Genomic DNA, 20,977 nt, shown 5'->3' with positions numbered 1-20,977 from the left:
TATTTGAATTAGATTTCATTCACTTGCTTTTATTCAATTTTATTCTTTCACATGTTGTCTTGTCTGCTGCTGTAACAAGTGAACGTCCAATGGGATCAATACAGTTTGTCTTATCATGTATTTATTTATTTATTGTGTTAAATCAAGTTTACATTACAATAAAACTAAAATACTTACTTTACTACAGGTATAACTGATTTGTAGTTGATGTTAAATGTTGACATAGGCTTCATATTTCATCTAGAATTAAGTATTTTGAGTAATGTACCTGTAATGTGTATCTGATCATTATACACACATGTAGGATAATTACATGTGTCTATCCACACACTAACACCACATTGACAGGCTTCTTTAATGTGGAAAGAAATGCCGTTTATTAAATGGAAAACCACATGTTTAACTATCTTATAAATTCATAAGGTCCTTTTACTCTAGCAATTAAGAGGTTGTAGTATATCATATACCTGATACAGGTCCTGGTCTGTTCCTTCCACAATCAAGTAACTTAATTTCTTTTAAATAAACACACATCAAACCAGACTGAATCATTTCCATTGTTTAATGGTCACAGTTGAAGCACATGATATAAAAGAATATTTACACTGATAGTTTAAAATAAAGAAAAAGGTTTTTGACAATACACACACACACACACACACACACACACATACCCAACAGCTTCTACAATCTAAGCATGCTCCTCAAAAGTAGCAACCACACATAAAAAAAACATTAAAAACTAAGCCACATTTAAAATTAAAAAGGAAGTAAAGTGCATGTATGACAGTCGTCTCTGTACAGACATTTCTGATAGACTGCAGAGAAGTTTCACTTGCCAGTCACAGGCACACTCCTTCAACGTGTACAAAGGAGATAACGATCCAGAATTTAAAAAAATGTACACGCCCACATGGTAAAAGTTGTGCTACACAGTCGCAATCACACACACACACAGACACACAAACCAGATATAAAAACATGTACAGTTCATTAAATGTCAACAATGTCAACACACACAATAAAGACCTTTACTTCTTAAAAGAGAACAAAGCAGAAAACCCAACCCCCTCTAACCTAAGCGTTCTCACACACAGCAACAAGTCGACAAAACAAACATCTAGTCTGAGTGGCATCGGAGGACACGAGAGAGACGAGTTCAGTTTGTCAAGTAGTGAAATTCTAATTGTTTCTGATTCAGACGGACATTCCAGGAAATCCGGAGCCTGACGTTTGTGCAGGTCCGATTTGGTTCAGACGTACTGAGGTATGGTGTCGTCAAAACAAACATGAAATAAACAGCTTGCCTCGTTCTCATCGCAAAGTTTCAATGACTACTCTCCGTCACCAGGTCTGGGAACAACTGTCTTTGGGGATAAAACACTGGTCCATAGCGTCCGCAGTTCCACCTGAGCGCGGGGTGTTTAGATCTGATGCTGCCAGCACAGTTCATACATTAAAGTACAGCAGAATATAATTTAATAATATACTTTGACTGGGTATTTTTGCCAAATGAGCCAAAGTTTTTTACATAAATGATCTTTAAAAGAAGTTTGTGTGAGCGTTGAGTTGATGATGGGCAGATTCATTCATGGTCACACTGCACCAGGAGGACGGCCCTGTCGTTTTAAACTACGCAGCACAACTGGTAAATGCTGATGAAGAGAGGTGAGAGCACAAGAAGAGGAAAACATAGGCTACATTCCACCTAACAACAGACCGAACCTTTCAGTCAACCGACAGCAATTCAGTAAATATCATAATGTTGACGGAGAAGACCAGCGATTTTGTGCAGGCTCAGGCTTATTAGCTTTTGAACAGAGTTACCCACGTACATCTGGATGGTTGCATTAGCTGCTGTTTGAAACTTTCCAGTTTGACTCTTTATTTTACCTAATGGGAACCTTCATAGCCTCGCCACTGCCCTTCCACCGAAACAAATATCTCGTAGCGCAGATTTCACAGAGGCTCGTTGTGGATCTGCCAGAAAAACACACGGAAACTATTGAACATATCCTTTAAGGCAAGAGGCATTGATTTGTTTTGCTGAATAGATCCAACATATACTCTAAATCTCCATCTCTCACAGGTGCACATTATCCCTGTCTCTCTCTCTCTCTCACACATACACACACACACGGACACACACTGTGAGGGTTACATGGTGTGGTAAAGGGAGCTGACAGTTCTTTTCTTGAGCTGCGTCAGGGGGTGAGTCCTTCCATACTGCTGCCTTGCGGCCATGAGCGACAGCGCATGTGACTGCAGGGAATCGGGGCTAATGCTGCCGACTTCTCCTCTCGGCTGACTCTGATATGAGGGTGGAGGGATTCCTGTTGAGGTTTCTCCAGCTTCAGAAAGCCCCTCCACGTCAACTTCTGGGACCCCTGGCTGCTGGTCGGCCTCGGAGGGAGAGTTGTGCACCCGCTGCTTCTTGGACTCATCGCTCGTGTGACCTGGATGCTGTTCTGACAGCAGAGAGACGGGGGAGCGGCTGAGCTCCCACTCGCTCAGGTCGTTGGCGAGCAGCTCCAGACAGCCCAGTTTGGCCAGAGAGGCTGAGCGCTTCATCAGGGACGGCGGGGTCAGCCCTGCCTGGCGGATCCTGGCTTCCACCTCTCTGACCCTCTTCTGGATGCTGCTACTGCGCTTCTGAGAGGATCCAGCACTGAGGCCGAAAAACTGGTCCACACAACTGGTCTTGTAGGCTCCGGCCGTGCTCACCTGCTGCAGAAAGGCACCCAGCTCACACAGAGTCTCCCATGTCTCCCTCATGATAATGTCACTGTGGGGTCCTTCTGGGGGGCAGTCCCAGTCGGTGCCTGACTCGAGCTCCGTCACGCCTTCCAGACACAGAAAGTTCACAGAGGCAAAGGGAGAGTGGGCAAAGTGGTTGATGGGGTAAGAGGTAGAGAGCAATCTACCATCAGCAGGCTGGAGTTTGGGTCCTTTTGTGCTTCTGCCATTATTTCCTAGTGCTCCTATCTCAACTACATCACCACTCTCCCTTTTAACTGGTCCCTCCTCCTGCTCCTCCTGCTCAGTGCTAACGAATGACTCCTGTGAGCAAACAGACGCATCCTGCAATTGAGACGCAGCCACAGGATGGATGCTGGCCGCCTGCCGCTGCGAGGAGGATGTGCCAGCAGAGAGGGATGGTGGCGATGAGGAGGACGTTGTTGGAGCCTCGTGCTCCATTTTCATTTTTTGCTCCAGCTGTCGTGTGACCCGCCGCACAGAGCCCCTCGTCCAATCGCTGTGGATTCGAGCGGGATCCTCTTCCTCCTCTTCTTCTTTGTTCTTCACTTCCTCTTTTACATTCTCAGCCTCCTTCTGCAATGAATCATTTTTATCCTCCATTTCCTCCATAGACGTCCTCACCTCCTTGTCCCGAGGGCCCTGAGGCTGTGTTTGAGGGCCAGTAGATGAAGTCTCGGTGTGCACTGCAGCCTTCAGTCCTGTGGCCTGCACAGGGACAATTGATTCCTACAATAAAGAGAGAGATCAAATAAAAGTGTTAATATAAGCATGCAGTTACTTAGGAGTCATTAGAGCATTTTCAGATTCAAATGTGTTGCATTCTAACGTTATACCACCAGGTGGCGCCCTTAAACACAAGAACCCAAGAGCTAAACTGTTAAATCAACAGACCAAATTTAACTTCAGTGGATTCAATAGATTTTAAAAATATCTTTTATCTACCAATTTTTCTGAAAGTGTATTTAACATAACATTGTACATAAATATCTTTTTCCAAACAGGTCTGAAACAGACCACAATATCCGACAATACCAATCAAATTAAGACCCTCAGTGTCTTAGAAGAGCTTGAGAGATGCTCTGAAGACAGTTCACGTGACCCAGAGCTTAAACGTTAAGTTGTTCAGCTGTCTGTGGAACGCTTTCCTCACCTTTCCTTTCTCCTCCTCAGCGGAAACCTCCTCAGGCTGCGGCTGCTGTTCCTTGGCACAACTCTTCACCAGGGGCGACTGCTGCACTGCAGCACAGGGAGTTTTACTGTCTTGACTCATCCCCTTGAACTTTTCCCTGGCACTGAAAAAGTTGATGTGATCCGCACTGGGGCCGACCAACACTTCAGCGTCCTGGGGAATGGCACTGGGATGGCTGATGAAATCAGTGGTGGAGGGAGGATGAGCTGCTGAGCCGTCCAAAGACGAGCCACACAGCTGCTGGTCACAGTCTGGATTTTTGACAGGCACTGGTACAGGCAGACTCTGGGGTCCAGCTGATAGTGTGCTTGGTGTTTGTGTTGCCATGGGCTCAGGCACGGACCCTAGAATCTTTTTCGTCACAGGCTGAGGGATGGATGACACCTGTGGTTGGATAACCTCGTCCGTGCAGGCTGGGGACGGAGCGGGAGAGAGAGGGAGGTGGTGAAGAGAGGGGGGCGGGTGAGGCTGGCCCACCAAAACACTTTGGGCAACAGTCACCATATCTGTCTTTTGAGGCTCAGGCACCACAGTGGCGGCCCTTGGCTGGGATAAAGGAGGTGATGACAGCGGCTCCTCAGCGTCACATAAGCCATTGGACAGCGGAGGAGATAACGGAGAAACGGAGCCAGCTGTGGATTCAGGACGGGGGGGATCCAGCTGGCTTCTCTGAGCTGCAACAAAACGAGGAATCTCCAGGCCGCGAGGGACAGCGTCACCTGAGAGAGCTGCAACCCCCTGGAAGGATGAAGAGTTGAGCTGATTGGACTGGATGCCAGTATCAGACTGGCTAGTGGAGCGTGTCGCTTTGCCAGCCCTGGCTGAAGTTCCCAATGATTCCAGCAGTTCTTTCACAGAGGGACCAGGCGCGCTGCTGGCCTGGTTATGAGGGTCAGAGCGACCCAGGCTGTGCGGCTGACCTAAAGATTTACACAGTGGCTCGTGGTGCTCGGACAAGTCGCTGTCAGAGTGAGAGCGCCACAGCTTGTTGTGCCTCTGCCTGCTGTTGGAGAAGGTGACAAGAAGAACATCTTAATGTCTCATGGTGTCTCTCGTATCTCCTTTACGTAAAAATATGCTCCTGCAATTATTAACCTCACCACGTTTTCCATATTTTCATGTAACACAATTTTGCATATTGTGTGTGTGTGTGTGCTATTTGGTGTGTTACACCCAGAAATCCATGCTTGTGTGTGTCTGTGTGTTTGTGTGGGTACCTGGCCAGCAGTATTCCCTGATACTCCTCCAGCTGCCTCATGAAAGAGGGGTTAGGTTTGGTCACGGCTCGACGCTCCTTGACATAATCAAAGGCCTTTTTCAAATCCCATGCAAACTCCTTCATGGCGTATGCGATCACGGTGGCAGCAGAGCGACTTATACCCATTTTACAGTGCACCAGACACTTGGACCCAGCTTTCCTGGTGTGGATATAAAGGATCAAGCATAAGATCAATATCTGACCAAGTCCAATTTTTTGCAAGGAGAAAACTCAACTTACATGAACAGAAAGAAAGAGGGATGCTTTTCTATAACAAGACACATGCAGTCATCTGAAACTCACTTGGCTCTAGTTATAAACTTGTAGGTGTCATTCCAATAGGCGAGCAGGTCGGTGGCCTCCTCGTCATACACGCGGATGTTGTGGTACTCGAATACACCAGGGAAGAAGTTGTCTATCTCCCTTGTTACATTGAGGATGTACTGAACCCTGTGGAAGAGCGACACATGAATGAGAGGAAGGTGAGAAACATTGATTGGATGGGCAGTTGTTAAGCTGATCTTGAAGAATCGATGTCAGTATAACTTTAGAGTGTGGTTTGCTGCCTTCGTCCTTCTCCTTACCCGCTGTTCTGCAACTCCTCCAAATTGGATGCATTCCACTCAGATCCCTGTAGGAAACAAATCAATCCTCAGACTTATTCAGGCCTTCTACTGAGCTTTTCATAATGCTTAAATCCTTATGTCCAATGTGTTCTCCAATGTCCACTCCAGACCAGAAAAGAACAAAGCATTATAAAAATGGGAGCCACAGACATCCTGAGACAGACTGATGTTCATGCAGTCAAACTGAATTACTTTAAAATGATAAATCATTCACGTCTAAGCAGAGAGTGTTCTTGATACAATCGGAGATCGAGCAGCATCTTTTTCGTCACGTGGATGCAGCCTCAGAGTTGTCGTGAGTGGACTTACCAAAAAGACGTAATCGAAGATCTCTGTGGGACTGTCCATCTGGCCCAGAATGACAATCATCTCGTTGTCAATGTACTCCTTGAACTCTCGCAGGTTGCACGTCATGTGCATTTCCAGCTCCGTTCGGATCTGAAGAGCACATCCAGACAGGAAACAGGTGAGCACACAGATACAATTGTGCAAACCTAAACCTAAAATGCAGGTATCACAAGTTCTTTCAAGTATAAATATTAGCAGTGACTCACCTCTTTACAGGTCACATTCTCCAGATCCTTCAGCATCATGATTTCTCTCAGACTGCTTTTGATCTGCCGCTCGGTCAGCTCTCTCTCTGTAGGTCTGCAAAAACACAGTGACATTGAAATGTGTTATATTTAATTAGACTGAACAGTTGTCTGTTGATATTTGTTAGTGTCGTCCATACAGAGAAGACAAGAGCAGACACCTAGTGGAGGAAAATAAATGACGTACACATTCCGCATGATCTAGTTAGGCTACTTACGCATCGGAGAAGAGGACAGGTGAGTCAGCACGGTGCGACATCAAATCCTGCATGGTGTTCCACTCATTGATGCGGACCTGGTCGGAGGAGACCCTGCTTTGATAGTAGCTGACCCAGGTGAGGAACAAGCTGCCTGGGAAGTAGTTATGACAACGTGCCACGTCACACGCCTTGTGGAGCGACTGGAGGGCCGACCTGAGAGATGGAGAGAATTTGAGATCTTGAAATAAAAAAAGGCTTCTGAATCAATGGCCCAACATTTCACACCAAGATGAACACTTGCTAACAATGCAAGGAAGATATAGGTGTGCATTTCTACCAACCAGTGTGATTAATGCAGTGTGTGACTCACCACATGGCTTGCACAGAAACCGGCTTGAAGACAAGCACTCTGCTATCAGTTGACACAGTGAAACCCCTGGGAAGGAAGCACAGAGGGACAGAAAGTCAGCACACTGGTGTTGTGATGGATGTTTGCTCTGTGATTTAAAGATTGATGTGTTTTCACACCCGTCTCCATCCAGATGTATCAACGTGTCGCTCCATAAGGGCAAAACCAGGCCGACAGAACATGAGCTGCAGGGGAGAACAAAAACAAAACTCCAAGTTACAACTTCAAGCACCGAATAAAAACAGACACACACAAGCATGCGTGTGTAACCGACTCACCTATCTACGGGACTGAAGTCCATTCCCAGCACCACGCTCTCCTCCGTGTCCTGACGACCATTTGTTGACACCACCACCATGTAGCGGGTGATGCCCGAGTGGATGCTCTCCAGTCGCACCGCCTGGAGCAGGAAACAAGACGCGGTTGGTTTCGACAATCTTAAGAATGAATTTTGTGCGAGTTTGTGTAACAGTGAACGCACCAGTTTGATGTTGTCCTCTGGTCTGAGGAGAGTGAACATGGTTTGCAGGTGCTGCTGGATGTCTCCTGAGAAAACACAACTTGTATTAATGTGTGAATAAATGAAAAGCTTATTTATTAAAAACAACAGTGATGCATTAAACAGAGCACGGCTCTTCAGGTAGACCGTTTACCTTACCTGCATGTTTGCTGCGCAGCTGTGAAAAGCGAGAGGCAGAGGAACAGGAGGAGCCATTTCCTCGAGGTAAGAACAGAGCGGCTCCTTTGACTGTCAGGAAACTTTCACTGATGCTGGACAAAAAGAGAGAGACTAAAGTAAATCCACAAATCCTTCAATAATTCATTTAATCCGTTACGGAATTTTTCCCAAAAATCGAACTCACTAGAACGAGCTCCAACTGAAGCATCACAAAAAGATTAAGGACCTAAATGGCACATGTGGCGATCGATGATCCTTCAGAGATGTGTGCAGATGAACAATTGAAACAATAAATGAATTAGTCCTCTGGATATCTAAAAATCTTTTAATTATTAACTGCTAATGTTTTGCAAATGTGAAAGATTTCTGCCTCTCACTATCTTATGTGATTGTGGAATCAATCTTTTTCGGGTGTATAAATAAATATGTAACCGTGGGCACTGGGCGATTTTGCCGGGACAAAATAAATAATTGGCCTCCTGTAGAAAAGCAGATCTGCTGTGGCTTCACATGCAGTTAAACTTTAGTGAACTTCGCTTCACATGTGTGTAACCGTGCCCTGACATTGTTGCTGCTGCTGTGGGGACGCTGTGTTTTTATTGGCCGGCCGAATGGAGCAGAGGGTTTTGTTCTTCATTATGAAAACATCAGGTGAATATTGAGTATGAGGTCTTTTGTCATCTGGAGATTGAAAGTATCTCAATAAAGGTGATTTAATTTGATATTTTCTTAGAAAACAAGGACGATGTCCTGTACAAACATCATGGACAAACCAATAACAGTAAAGTTTATGTGACTTTATGAGCTAAAAACACTCGACTGTGCAGTTCCCAACAAACAGCAGCTGGTTTTAATAACGTGTCGGCTTAACTGGACCAGACATCGAAAAGATGAAAGGAGGCAGAAGAAAAACAGATAAATAGAGTATCAGAGACTGAGGAAACTTCCAATTCTACCAACCTCTTCATCACATGAACCCTCCTCTTCCTCAAACAAGCAGATCGAGCCACTGTTTTTTATCATTGCATTCAAATTAACTGGCTTTCAGACTCCAGTACTTTAAGGCACAAAACTGAATAACTACTGGCATGAAATAAGCAGCTGCAGCTAAGCTACTTGGCAATTCTGAGTTATGTAATGGACTTAATGGATTCCTTGGCGTTTTACATTGCTCAGACGTTTTCTGAATCACAACCAAACTAGTAGCAAACGAATACACCAGACAAAGGGATAAAGGCCTCAGTGTGTTTTGTTATGATGGAGTGACTGTAGAGACAACAGCGACCCCTGGCTGTCACTTTCTGTCATAACACACTGACTGCAAAGAAAAACACAAGGCAAAGAAGGGTGAGGAAGTGAGACAGAGGCTAAGGTGAAAGACCCGGAATGGGAATAATTTTCACTTATTATAAAAGTGAAAATAATGCAAATCAATGCTTCACAGTGATGGGTTTAAAAAATACCCAGTTATATTCCCCAGCTAGAAAAATTGATGATTAGATGTTCCATTCTTCTGAAAAGTCAAAATCTGCATCTTCTTTACAAACAGATTCCTTCATGATGAAATTAGATGAAAGTGCAGTAATAGCATAACAGTCTTCCTGAGAAACAGTCACTTTAAGGTGAATAAAGTTGACTCTCTCTACAGCAACAAAAAAACAAAAAATGTAATAAAACACCGATTTTGAAAGATCCTGAAAGATTTCCTGTATCTCATCAGACAAAGGAGAGGCTGACAGCTCGTTTACTAAGTCTAAATGCACACCAACAGTAGACAGATGTCTTTTACGAGTGTGAACAAGTGCCGACAAACTATTGACTTGGATGATCAAACACATCAATTGCCAATAAATGGAAGTTTGCATTCATCACATCCTCTGACTCATGAACAGACTGTGCCTCCCTGCACTGCCCCACAAAACATCCATATTAGGCACATCTCTGAAGGTGGGTGGAGTACATGTGAGCAGATGAGCGTTGCATTGCTCAAGGAGCCATCGGAAGGAAACACCTTCCTCCTCTGCTGTCATATCCTTCCCATTTAGTCATCATGGGAAAAACCACAAGCCTTTGTCATACCAGATCTCTGCCCAGCACTGGAGAGCAGGACCAATAAGAACATGAACTGTGTCGAGATGAAATGTACTGGGATTTTCCAAGAGAGCTACCAAAGAAAAACAATCCCTCCCTGGATCAGATTCTAGACACGTCGCTAATGAGCATATGAGAACACAACAGCCTCAGGACTCCGCTGCGACCACTTCGTTAACTCACAGCTGGTAAATGTCCCCCTGAGACACCAAAGAGGTGCCGCTGAGGCGAGGTCTCATCTTCCCCGCGCAGCAGACGCAGAAGCAGCCGGCTGACGAGCTCCGTGGCGCGGTCACAACCCCGGGAGGCATCGCTGCTCCGGCGGCCGGGGCAGGGCGCGCGGGAGCCGGCTTGAGCTACCGGGAGTCGCGGCGGTCACGTGGTGTTCTTAATGGGCTTTTTGCAGATTTGGGGAAATATCCGCGGAGATGTTTTTGAAAGAGCGCAGCGGATGGGAGGCGGACAGATGTGGAGCACGCTGCTGTAGTGGAGCAGGTGCCCGGGAACATCTGGTCAGTGGAGCTCCTTCAGCACGCTGCGGTAAATCCTGCAGCTGACTGGGGGTGGGGGAGGAGACTCACTGACCAATCAGCGTCTGTCACAGCCCTGTATGGAGGCTTATTAGTGCCACAGTGTCTGTGGTCAACACCAGACTTGTTTATAAAGCCTCCCTCTGATGCTGCTCAGTCTGTACATGATGTAAGAAGGATATATTACAGCTGGGAAATATGGTATTCAATTACATAAAGAACAATATTTTCCATATTTATCAGGATGAATGTCAACCTCTTGATAAACAGCCAAACATTTGATAAAACATGATTATATTGCAATAATTATTGATATTGTTTACATTTCCAAGTCCTGAATTTCACTATTTATATGCATCATATGCTTGATTTGTCTTGCCATGTTTTTATAATAATTTTTATTTATTATTAGAGCTGGGCATTAAAACAATATCAATAGTTTACACAACATAATTTCATTGATAAGAAAAGTCCAAAACATATCCATATATTAGTTATGCATTGTACAAGCACAGTGAGGAGGTATAACACAGAATTGATAAACCTCAGATTAGTAAAAATTTTTACTGTTTATCAAGTGTTTGTCATTCTTTGCATATAAAGAAGAAATTAAAACTACAACCTTCACTCAGGAGGAAAACTCAGTCTTTAAACTTGAAATAAATAAATCTTGTGACATTTATTGTGATAATTATTGACATGACGGATATGATTCATTTTTGGCCATATCATCAAGCCCTAAATTGTAAATATCATGAAATATCTGACTCGTTCTTCCCTCGGGCAGGAGGCTGCGGTCAATCAGGACCAAAACCGCCCGCCACAAGAGCAGCTTCTTCCCGGCTGCAGTTGGCCTTATCAACAAGGGCCGGGACCCCCACCTGACTCAGACTTTTATTCCGCCCCCACACCTCAACGATGTGTTAAATTAACACATTATATTATACTGAATTACATTGCATATTGCAATCTGACCCTGTTCACCGTCTTGCATTTCACTTTTTACTTCACTTTTTATATCTTTTATCTATTATATATATTTTATTTAGATATGTTTATGTCTAAATAAATGTTACTTTGTATAAATATTAATAAAAGGGAGTAAATAAGAAGTAAATAGTGAGTAAACATATATTGTTTCTTTTTATTGCTTTTCTTATGTGTGTTGTATTTATTTTGTTTGTATGTTTTTATGTTTTATGTTCATTGTATGCACCAATAACTAGAGCAAATTCCTCGTAGGTGTAAACCTACTTGGCAATACAATACATTCTGATATCATTGGATTGATCATTTTCATAGCAAAGATACAGAGTCAGACAATTAGATATGAAAAGCTGTGCAATCTTAGAGGTCATTAGAAAGTTACTTGGTACTCACTTCTCCATCCCATCTTCATCCCTTGTGTTCAAATATTTGATATTCAACATATTTATTTTCCTTTGTGGCATTTATTCATGATATAAATTAAAGGGTGGTGATGACAACATCAGCAAAAAACTGGTTACTTAGCTGCCATGACAACACTTCTCCTGATTAAGCATTAATTATCCCCGACACCCTCAGAGACATCCTCTGTATGGGCCACACTCTGATCACATGTGTGTTTTCTGTACCCTGCCGCAGAAAGGTGACAAAGTTGTGTTATCAATTCTAGGTCTGTAGCCTTACGTGGAAATTCTCACCGGAGTCAGAGACACCTGACACCTTAGGTGCTGCTGCTTCTAGCAACACCACCACCACAACAACAACACCACCACAGCAACCACAACGGAGATTGAGAAATCGAAAAGGAGACATCAGGCCGCTCATGATCCCAGGGGGAAACTTGACCTTAGACTTGGTTACGCTGCTTGTTGATTCCTCATGGTTTCTATTTATAGGCTGGTTTACACACCAGGGGTTAATGGATTGTCCCCACCTGACTTCCAATTCAAATCACAGGATAAACAACAACTGCAGGGGTGTTTTCCTTTTAGGCCCAACTGTGATTGGTGTAATATTGTACAAGTGTGTATCTGCTTGTGTCATGTTTTCGTGGTGTCCTCGACCTCCGTGGTCAAGAAGCCAACACACATGATTAATACCCGAGATGAAGTGGGTCGGTCTCCCAGTGATCTTCACATGATGAAGAGTGTTTATTTATAAGATCGTTGATTCACATGTGTCTTATTGAAATATGTGCATTAGATAGTGAGTACAGTAACTTAGTGGAAACATGGAAAGGGACAGAGCTATACAGCAGAGCAGAAGGTCAAGAGTTTGGGCATTTTGTAAATGTTTCAGAGTTTAGTCCTCTTTACTGCCCATTCAAATCCCTTAGCTGCCTCTTCTTTTCCATCTAGAAGCACATGGACTCTCAGCAACCTATGTGTTTTTCTGTTTTTTTGGAGCAAATTCTCTAGTTCCATTTTACTGTTCTCTCATTTGTCTGCTGAAATTCACACCGTTCAATCCCGACCAGTAAAAGCCGGAATGTGTTTGTTACATGCAGACAGACACCGGACACTCCTCTGTTGCTCTAACGTCTCCATGTATACAAATACACAGACAATCCCCCTAGGGATCAGATCACATACATACATACATACATGAATGATATGTAAAGACAACCACTCACCTCCACATTCACATCTTCAGGCAATGTGGAGTCGCATATAGTCAGATGAAAGTGTAGCACCAGAACAAAATACAAACACCAAAGTGTCGACTCACAGACTCAAACCCTGAACCCTCTTGCTCCGAGGCAAAAGAGCTGAAAGCACCATCATCTCACCCAAGATTACGAGTGTGACGTAAAATAGGTTTATCAGTCTTAGCGGCACGATGTAAACTGGAAAGAAAATTACACCAGTGACCTTCTTTTTGAAATTCATGATTTGACTTTTCATCTTATTGAGGATTTACACAGATTATAAACGACATGGAAAAAAACTTTAATCAAAGCACCACATTAAATTCCTCTGTCTCCCTCCTGTAGGTCCTCCAGTGACGTTGCTGCTTCAGCTGATGTCACAGTATTGCTGATGTCAGTGGCTTTAATCAGCAGGACTGCAGTGGGCCCTGCTTACGCACACAGACACACTGCATCACTAAACCCTTCTTCTACTCTGAATGAATGAATTTGGCTACCTGTGACAGGGATGAGCTCTGCTGCAGCTGCTGACGTCTCACGGACATCTGGGGCGTGGGCGAACACGGACAACCTTGTCTCAAGATTTTAGGAATGTCAATTCAGGAATTCAACAATTGTGGTTGTCTATTTGATTGAACCGCACCCACATGTTCTATTACAATCTTAAATAGATCTCGAAAGACTCTCATCTTGTTTCACTGTAACAACAAAAGCAATATTAGATGCTGTTTTTAGAGGAACAAACCATTAGGGCCTTTCTCAAGCCTTATCTGTGTCACCAGCTGATCCATTAGGTTTCTGAACCTACCCGCCGCTATACATCCTCAGCGTCGGGCTGTCAGGCTATAATGGGGCTGACATTGGAGTCTGCGCCTGACATAAGACAAGACTCTGCTCCTCACTAGGAACTTAATATGTACAGTAGGCAATTTGTAGGTGGGTGAGGGGTGACACCATCCACATCAAACCAAAATGACCAAAAACAAATTCCTTTTAATAACGTGTCAATCCAGCCATCCCCTGTATGAGGGGGTGTGCTGCATGTGCAGTGAGAGAATTTGTGTGTGCAGGTAAGCAAGTTAACGCTGCTAAGTCAATCGCAGGATCCGCCGTTTATTTTTGAAAGTTGATTCCACCTGCTCCTACGAGATTTGCATGGGCGAGACCCGAAGTGAAGCAGGAGGTATAAGCGCAGAGACGTGGTCATAGTCACACAGTAAATACCGACCAGAAGGAAAAGAACAGGAGGACAGCGCCCTCTCTCTCACATCCTAGGCAGGCCGGCAGTATTCAGCATAAAGTCGAAAGAGACCGCTCTCACTGTGCACATTTTGGGGGCGGGTCTCGTCCCCAGAATTCTCTCCCTCTTGGAACTTTTTTTTTTGGCATGTCCGTACTAATACCATGGTGTCATGGTGTAGATATTTCATAAATGGGTGTAACAACAGTAAAATCAAGCATCACAGGACCTTTTATTATTCCCTTCAAAATGTCACATGGGTGTATGAAATATTAAGGTCAAGGGTCAAAATATATTCAGACTTCAAAACAAGATATTCAAAATAATATAAGTTTACGAAATACTGTTAATCCAAATGAAATGAAATCTAATCCCTCCTTCTCGCACACAGACAGACACACACAAGAGCCCTGCTATGTGAATATAGATTTCACTCCCAGCTGCACAAATACAGACCGTCCTCTCAGTGGGATGGCACAGAGCTCCAGTGACCAGACAGACAGAGGCACTCTGACTTTGGGAGTGGCGACCAATCAGCCCCTGGATCAGCAGTGCAGCTCCTCTGACCCACATACCCAGAGCTGACTCATAGGGAGCCGTCTGCCCTCTTATGGACAGACAGCAAACCACACCTTACATCAGACGAGAGGATTTCGGGATTTCTTTTCCGATATCAAGAGACATTCAACACAATGGGGAAGTAAAGGTGTCACTGCGGCTGAGGTTTACGGTATCATTAGCATCTACAATAAATCACTCACTGCTTGTGAACTAAAACCAGTTGCAAAAGTGGTTCAGTGAAACAGGATAAACAAGATTCCCAACTCCATTTCACTGCCTGAGGCAACAAGGGACCATACACAACACCACAGCAGCTCTTTGTCATGTCACCATAATAAAAGAAGAAAGTCCTGTGGGCTCCGACACATGTAATATGTCATGACTCATCTAATGGTTCTTCGTGTTAAGTGTATTTCCTGTTTCCAGGTCAGGGGTCGGTGGCAGCCACAGAACAAGCCCTGTGTTCTAATTTAGGGGTTGGGTCACAAAAGGGTAATATAATAAGGACTTGAGAGGGAGCAGATATTCAGCATAATATCATTTAATATCTTACCTCCTCGGCTGAGAGCGGCGGTCATCCTCCCCACTCCCCGACTCCTGAAGGGACAAAGTGAGAAAATTACATTTAATAATTGAAAAGTTCAGAAAAAATACTGTAAAGTCTAAAGCTGAGCGTGAGACAAATGGAGACAAAACGCAATATTAACATGATTGTTTCAAGTATGAGTAAGTGAATCATCTAAATGATCAAAAGGAAAGTCATTATTTAACTATTTTAACTCACTATTTTAAAAATCATGTCATTGTTATACGTTAATATGCAACTTATTTAATGGTTGCCGCTTGTCGAATATGCTGATACTCTTAATTCCATATGATAGAATGGGCCTAATGACATTTTTTGGACCAAACAAGACATAATAATGTAGTTGAATTTCTAATTTGTCATAAATGTAAAATCTGTTCGTCAGTCATTTGTGAGAGATTTCAGTCAACATTTGTTTTTATGATTTATTCAGATAAACCCAATTATGTAGCACATTAACATGTTAAAACACAACTCAAATGGAATGTGAAATCTCTCCTCTTAGAAGGAACATATGTAATATTTATAAAAGGCAGACATGTGAATAATTACTGAGATTAAAAGCATGATCGGGGTCTTTTAGTGTTAGGTTTATAAAGCTCTGTAAGGGATTCTGAAACTTGTTGTCAAAGACCGTCTTCAAATTCAAACCAAACAAGTAGTGAAAAAATGTCAAGGAAATGAAACCCACTGTCCTTTGTCGGGTTAAAACAAAACACACACAGCAAAGACAGCAGGGAGAGCAGAGTTCAGCTTCAACTCAATTTACATGCTCTCCAGGAAAATGACCTCAGTCTGTTTTTAAGGTGTGGTCGGTGGGACAATAACACATTCACACACAAAAACAAGCAAGCCTGTGAGGAAGAGACACAACGACACACAGAACGACTAAATCTGCACACAGTGGAATATTACACTTTGCTGAATGAGAAGGCTGAGGATTAGTGGCAGATGAATAACTGGCGGTCATGGTTTAATGCCCGGTACTGAGATGTTTACGCTGTACGTGAGCTTAAGAACATTAAAGAACCATTTACAGCTTTATAAAGAGAAGAAGTGGATTAGATGTTAATGAGAGGCCACATTGAGCCCAGACAAAAACATGTACTCAGCTCAGAGGCTTTGCTCTGACTGAAGCAATATGGAAAAATTATATCACGGCGCAAAAATGCTTGATATGGTCAATATGAACTGTGTGCACTGCATCTATGTATTTTCCAGTGGAACTTTAAAGCAGCAAAGAACCAGGGGATTATTGCATCGTTGAAGATAAGACAGTGAAGGGTCGGGAGGCCAGTATCTACTGGTGTGACCCTGTTGCCGATCCAGTGTAATAATGTCGTGTTTAACAATATAATAGATAGGACGTCCACGCCCTTTCACAACCGGGATATGCAAAGCAGGTGTAGTGGTAGAAAAACTATGCAAAACAGATCCTGTGGATTGAGGAGCACCTCATGTAAAGTATGAGACGCTTGAGCCGTTGTGAACTGACTATTATTACAACCTGTCAGCACAAATTACTCAGAGATTGTGTATTGAAATGTCTTATTGAGACAATATCTCCTAAATGTTTTAGTTATATTGAGTTATATTGCACATAATGAAGTTTGAGCACATTTACATGTGAGGGAACACTGAGGATGACATGATATCTCTAGAAATTAAAAGTATTTATAATCTGTTAACTTCAGAGCCGGGTATATTTTGTATGTATTTTATTGGAAACTTTAAGCAGCAGCTCCATGTTGATGCCTCCGACATTGTGACAAATCACCCATGCACCTTTTGTTTTGACGGGGAAATTATTTGATGATTTGCATATATGAAAATGAAAGAGGATTTTACAAAGCTTATGGAAATGTTACGCCTCATCATTTGAGCTGGACAGGCCTCTGAAGAAGAAATAACAGCACCTAACCTTTATTTGTTTCACCAAAGTCAATTAAAGATTTATATTTATAAAAGTATAAATGCATCCAAGTGTGTACAACACCGTTTGTGTGTTTCCAATACAAACACCCTTATTGTGAAGCAGACACATACCAGTGAGTCTGGACGGGGCTCAACGTGAGGTTCAAGTAAATATGGAGGAGGGGAAAAAAACAACAGCCAGCAGCCATCTCATGCAAAGTTTTACACAAGCCACCATACGCACGCCACTTGACAGCAAGACAGGAAACCAGACATGTCTGTGTAGCGTGTTATCATTGTTTGTGTGCGTGGGCTGCAGCTTGAAAGCATATTTCCACAAGAAAATGCTTCACATCCTTCGACACCTCTGCCTGCCTCACCTTGGACATGTGCATATCTTCTGTTGTAATGAAAGACTCTGGCTCACCATCACCTCGAACACGTGATTAAACCTGCGGCTGTGCACTGAGCTGCTCTTGCAACTCATGACTCAATGTTACAATGTACAAATTCTTGTTTCCTCCATTCTTATATTTCTTTTAACAGTTCTGGATGACAGTCTGAGCAGATTTCCTAACAGTTGCTCACAGAACCTGTTTTACTCGGGGGAAATAAAACGTTTAAAGTACATGGTCCCTTTCAATGGACACAATGAGTTTGTGACTCACACTCAACTTGTTCCAAAAAATGTTTTGCATTCTCAAATTTCCATCCTCTACAGTTTCATTATTATGCTTAAGTTAAGCAATATGCTCATGTATATGTCAGCTGTCAATGACTTTGTTATAACATTTTACTTGGCATAACATACATGATGTCGATGATTGAGGCCAAAATAGGAAAGGTTGCTTATGAATACGGAAGACTGCTTTATGACAGCACGTCATTTGTAATACAGTTTTCATCTTGAATTGTCAGCTATTCAAGTGTCTCCATTAGCAGAAATTAGACACTGCAGTCTGGTTATTTCCGATCGCTGTAGAGCAGAAAGGAGTCGGCATCTGTGGATCGGTCTTCATTAGCATATGTTCACTTTCGTAATCACTTCTCTGAAGTTGTTCGAACCAGACCGAGAACAACATTTGAATGAGAACCAGACGGTGAACTCGGCTCTAGATCACTTCCTCGCTCTCTTGCCCACAGTCTAGGGGAGTTCCATGTGTCAGTAGAAAGAAGACGAGCGGAGTGAAAAGCAACAGGACAACGACCCGACTTCTTCACTTTGCACAGTAATTTATAATAAATGTATCCGTTTTGCATTTGGGTCAATCCTCATCTCCAGAATAACTCAATTAGGCCTATGTCGCTTACACATTAAGAGACAAAACAAGGGGAAACACACATGCACAGATTGTTGGAAACCTAAAACGGAGTGTGACACTCGCACAAGATGAGGAAATTGAGGTGTAGAGAGGTCAGGTCACTCAACGCCAGTGATTTGGTTCAGATGCGTAAAGCCGCAACAGTCATATCTGTTGCGAGAAAATGCAGGAGGACGAGGAAACGCAGCAAACCTTCCCACAAAGTACACCAGACATGCTGCCATTCCAGGTACTAGCAACTAATGCTGGTTATGATAGTTTAACATTAGTTCAAACTCCAGCAGCAGTCCCTTCTGTCATGCTTTTTCAGTCATGACCCATTAGAGGAGGTCTCTAAAAACCACTGTGCAAGTGTACAACAGCCCAGAACATGATGATCTTCCGTGAGACGTTTGAGTATCAAGTTGATTACAACATAAATTATTGTTTTGTAAGCAAAGCAAACTTCTATCTATGTAGAATTCAACCCTCAACTACTGGATAAACCGTTTAAACTTCAATTAAAAAGGCACCCATTGGAGTTTTCTAGTTAACAACGACATTACGCTTACATTCAGTTTTAATAACCAGAACTTATTGTGTGTATCCTTGAGGTGTAACAAACACCACAGTCAGTTATGATGTTAAATGTTTATATAATTATTTATCTATAGGAAACGTGTGATAATATTTTGGCCCTACCTCCCTGCACTAATCAACCATAACCATACTAACACCCAATCTTTACCCAATAATAAAATGTAAACAATTTTGTTTAGATCCAGTTTTAATCAGCAAAACTTAGAGTGTATTTGCCCTCGAGTTCGAACAATATGGAAAATGTGATAGTATGTTGGACGTTCCTCCCCTTTCCTTACCATAAACCTAAACGAAATATTTGCCCTAATATTATATGATTTGGCCTTTATGTTATGGGGAAATGTTTGGGTCCAAAAAAGGAAGTAGAGTCCCGCAATCCGAATAGATAGAGGCACATCATCAATATTATAAGATATAATTATAGGGGGAGGGAGGACATCAGCAAAACATGGAGACAGGGACGTAAAGACAGAAAAGACACGTCCACAAACTTGTTTAGGAACCGGGACAACTCGTGCAGGAGCTCCTCGCTGCTCTCGTGCGTGACACCAGGAAGCTCAGCGGTAGCGGAAGTGAGTGAAATGTGTGTTTCGTTACAACTACAACACCGCGACTTGCAGGTGGAAGATCAACCAGCAGCAGCAGCATCGGCGCGTTTTACTGTGACACGCACAGGACAGGACGCGGGGACGGGTTTCCAGCTCGGTATCGATCGAAGCCCGTCGCTCCGTGGTCTCTGCGGGGAACTGAACCCGGGAAGAGACGGAAGCGTGCAAACAGGAACCATGTCAACAGAGGAGCACAATGAAAACACCCAAGAGGAAGCGGCGGTTTGATGCTAAGCTAACGATGCTAGCGACGTTTCCCCCGCACACACACATATATTAAACGCAGAAACAAGGCAGGGGGGGGGGGATTTTGGGGTCAACTTGGTAGAGACTCTTGAGCCCGAACAACGATGAGCTGCGATGTGTCGCGCATGCGCAGGAAGCACAAAGGCAATGCACTTTAAGACAGTCGAGCCGCGGGTAGAAGAAACACAAACATACAGCGGAAATGGAGCCTCGTTGAGCAGAGGGACACATTTGGGAAGGTTTTTTTTGTTTTCTGGGTGACCGGAGACCGTGGAGGAGGCTCCGCGGGGCCGAGGGGACGACTCACCGAGACGCAGGGGCTGGAGCTGGTGCTGGGGGTCGGTGATCGCTGCACGGTAACCAGCGCCATTCAGCGGCGGGGAAGCGGACACCTGAGAGAAGGCGACACCGGCGAGGCGAGCATAGCTGGTTGTGAGGAGGAGGAGGAGGAAACACCCGGACCCGCTGCTCGTCTCTCCCGTCGCTGCCGCTTCCTCTCTCCGCTCGGTGGCTGTGTGTCGACTCCCCGGCTGGTTCCGCTGTCAGAGGCTCCTGCGCACGCGCAAGCACCCGGAGCTCGTCACCCCCACCCCCATTAACCGTGTGAGTGCTGGACATAAACCAGTCGACTGTCAGCCTCACAACGATAAGTGATGAAGTGCATTAAGAGATGAATAAATCATGAGGTTCAAACAAGCAGCCGCTCACACTCACAACACTTACAGAGGCACTGGTGGGTCCTAGTTAAAGGTGCATCGTGTACGATTTAGGTGAAAGGGATCTACTTGTAGAAATTGAATATTAACTAATCCCAGTTATGTTTTTACCAGTGATGGGGGGATGAAGCTTTGACGCTTTCCATCCAGTTAATTTCACTCATGGGCCTAAGCTTCGTGGTTCATAATTTGCTCTACTGCGCCATCAAGTGGACAATACATGTAAAAACAGGCA

General features: G+C 43.7%; 1 protein-coding gene across 1 annotated transcript; it reads right to left on the bottom strand.

Moving 5' to 3' along the window:
- Positions 1-548: 548 nt before the first annotated feature.
- Positions 549-20,570, bottom strand: ssh2b (slingshot protein phosphatase 2b). Its single transcript, XM_062405759.1, has 15 exons — positions 20,334-20,570; positions 15,325-15,368; positions 7,694-7,806; positions 7,517-7,581; positions 7,314-7,435; positions 7,155-7,220; positions 6,997-7,062; positions 6,645-6,839; positions 6,388-6,481; positions 6,143-6,271; positions 5,792-5,838; positions 5,511-5,657; positions 5,167-5,367; positions 3,911-4,952; positions 549-3,486 (listed from the first exon to the last, which is right to left on the bottom strand). Exons 1-15 carry the CDS (start codon positions 20,394-20,396, stop codon positions 2,158-2,160), a joined length of 3,723 nt encoding a protein of 1,240 aa, XP_062261743.1. The 5' UTR covers positions 20,397-20,570; the 3' UTR covers positions 549-2,157.
- Positions 20,571-20,977: the final 407 nt, after the last annotated feature.

This window comes from Platichthys flesus, chromosome 15 (genome assembly GCF_949316205.1).
Source record: "Platichthys flesus chromosome 15, fPlaFle2.1, whole genome shotgun sequence".
In the NCBI taxonomy this organism is placed as follows: domain Eukaryota; kingdom Metazoa; phylum Chordata; class Actinopteri; order Pleuronectiformes; family Pleuronectidae; genus Platichthys; species Platichthys flesus.
The sequence above is the reverse complement of the archived record's forward strand: the minus strand, read 5'-3'. Positions and strand labels throughout refer to the sequence as shown.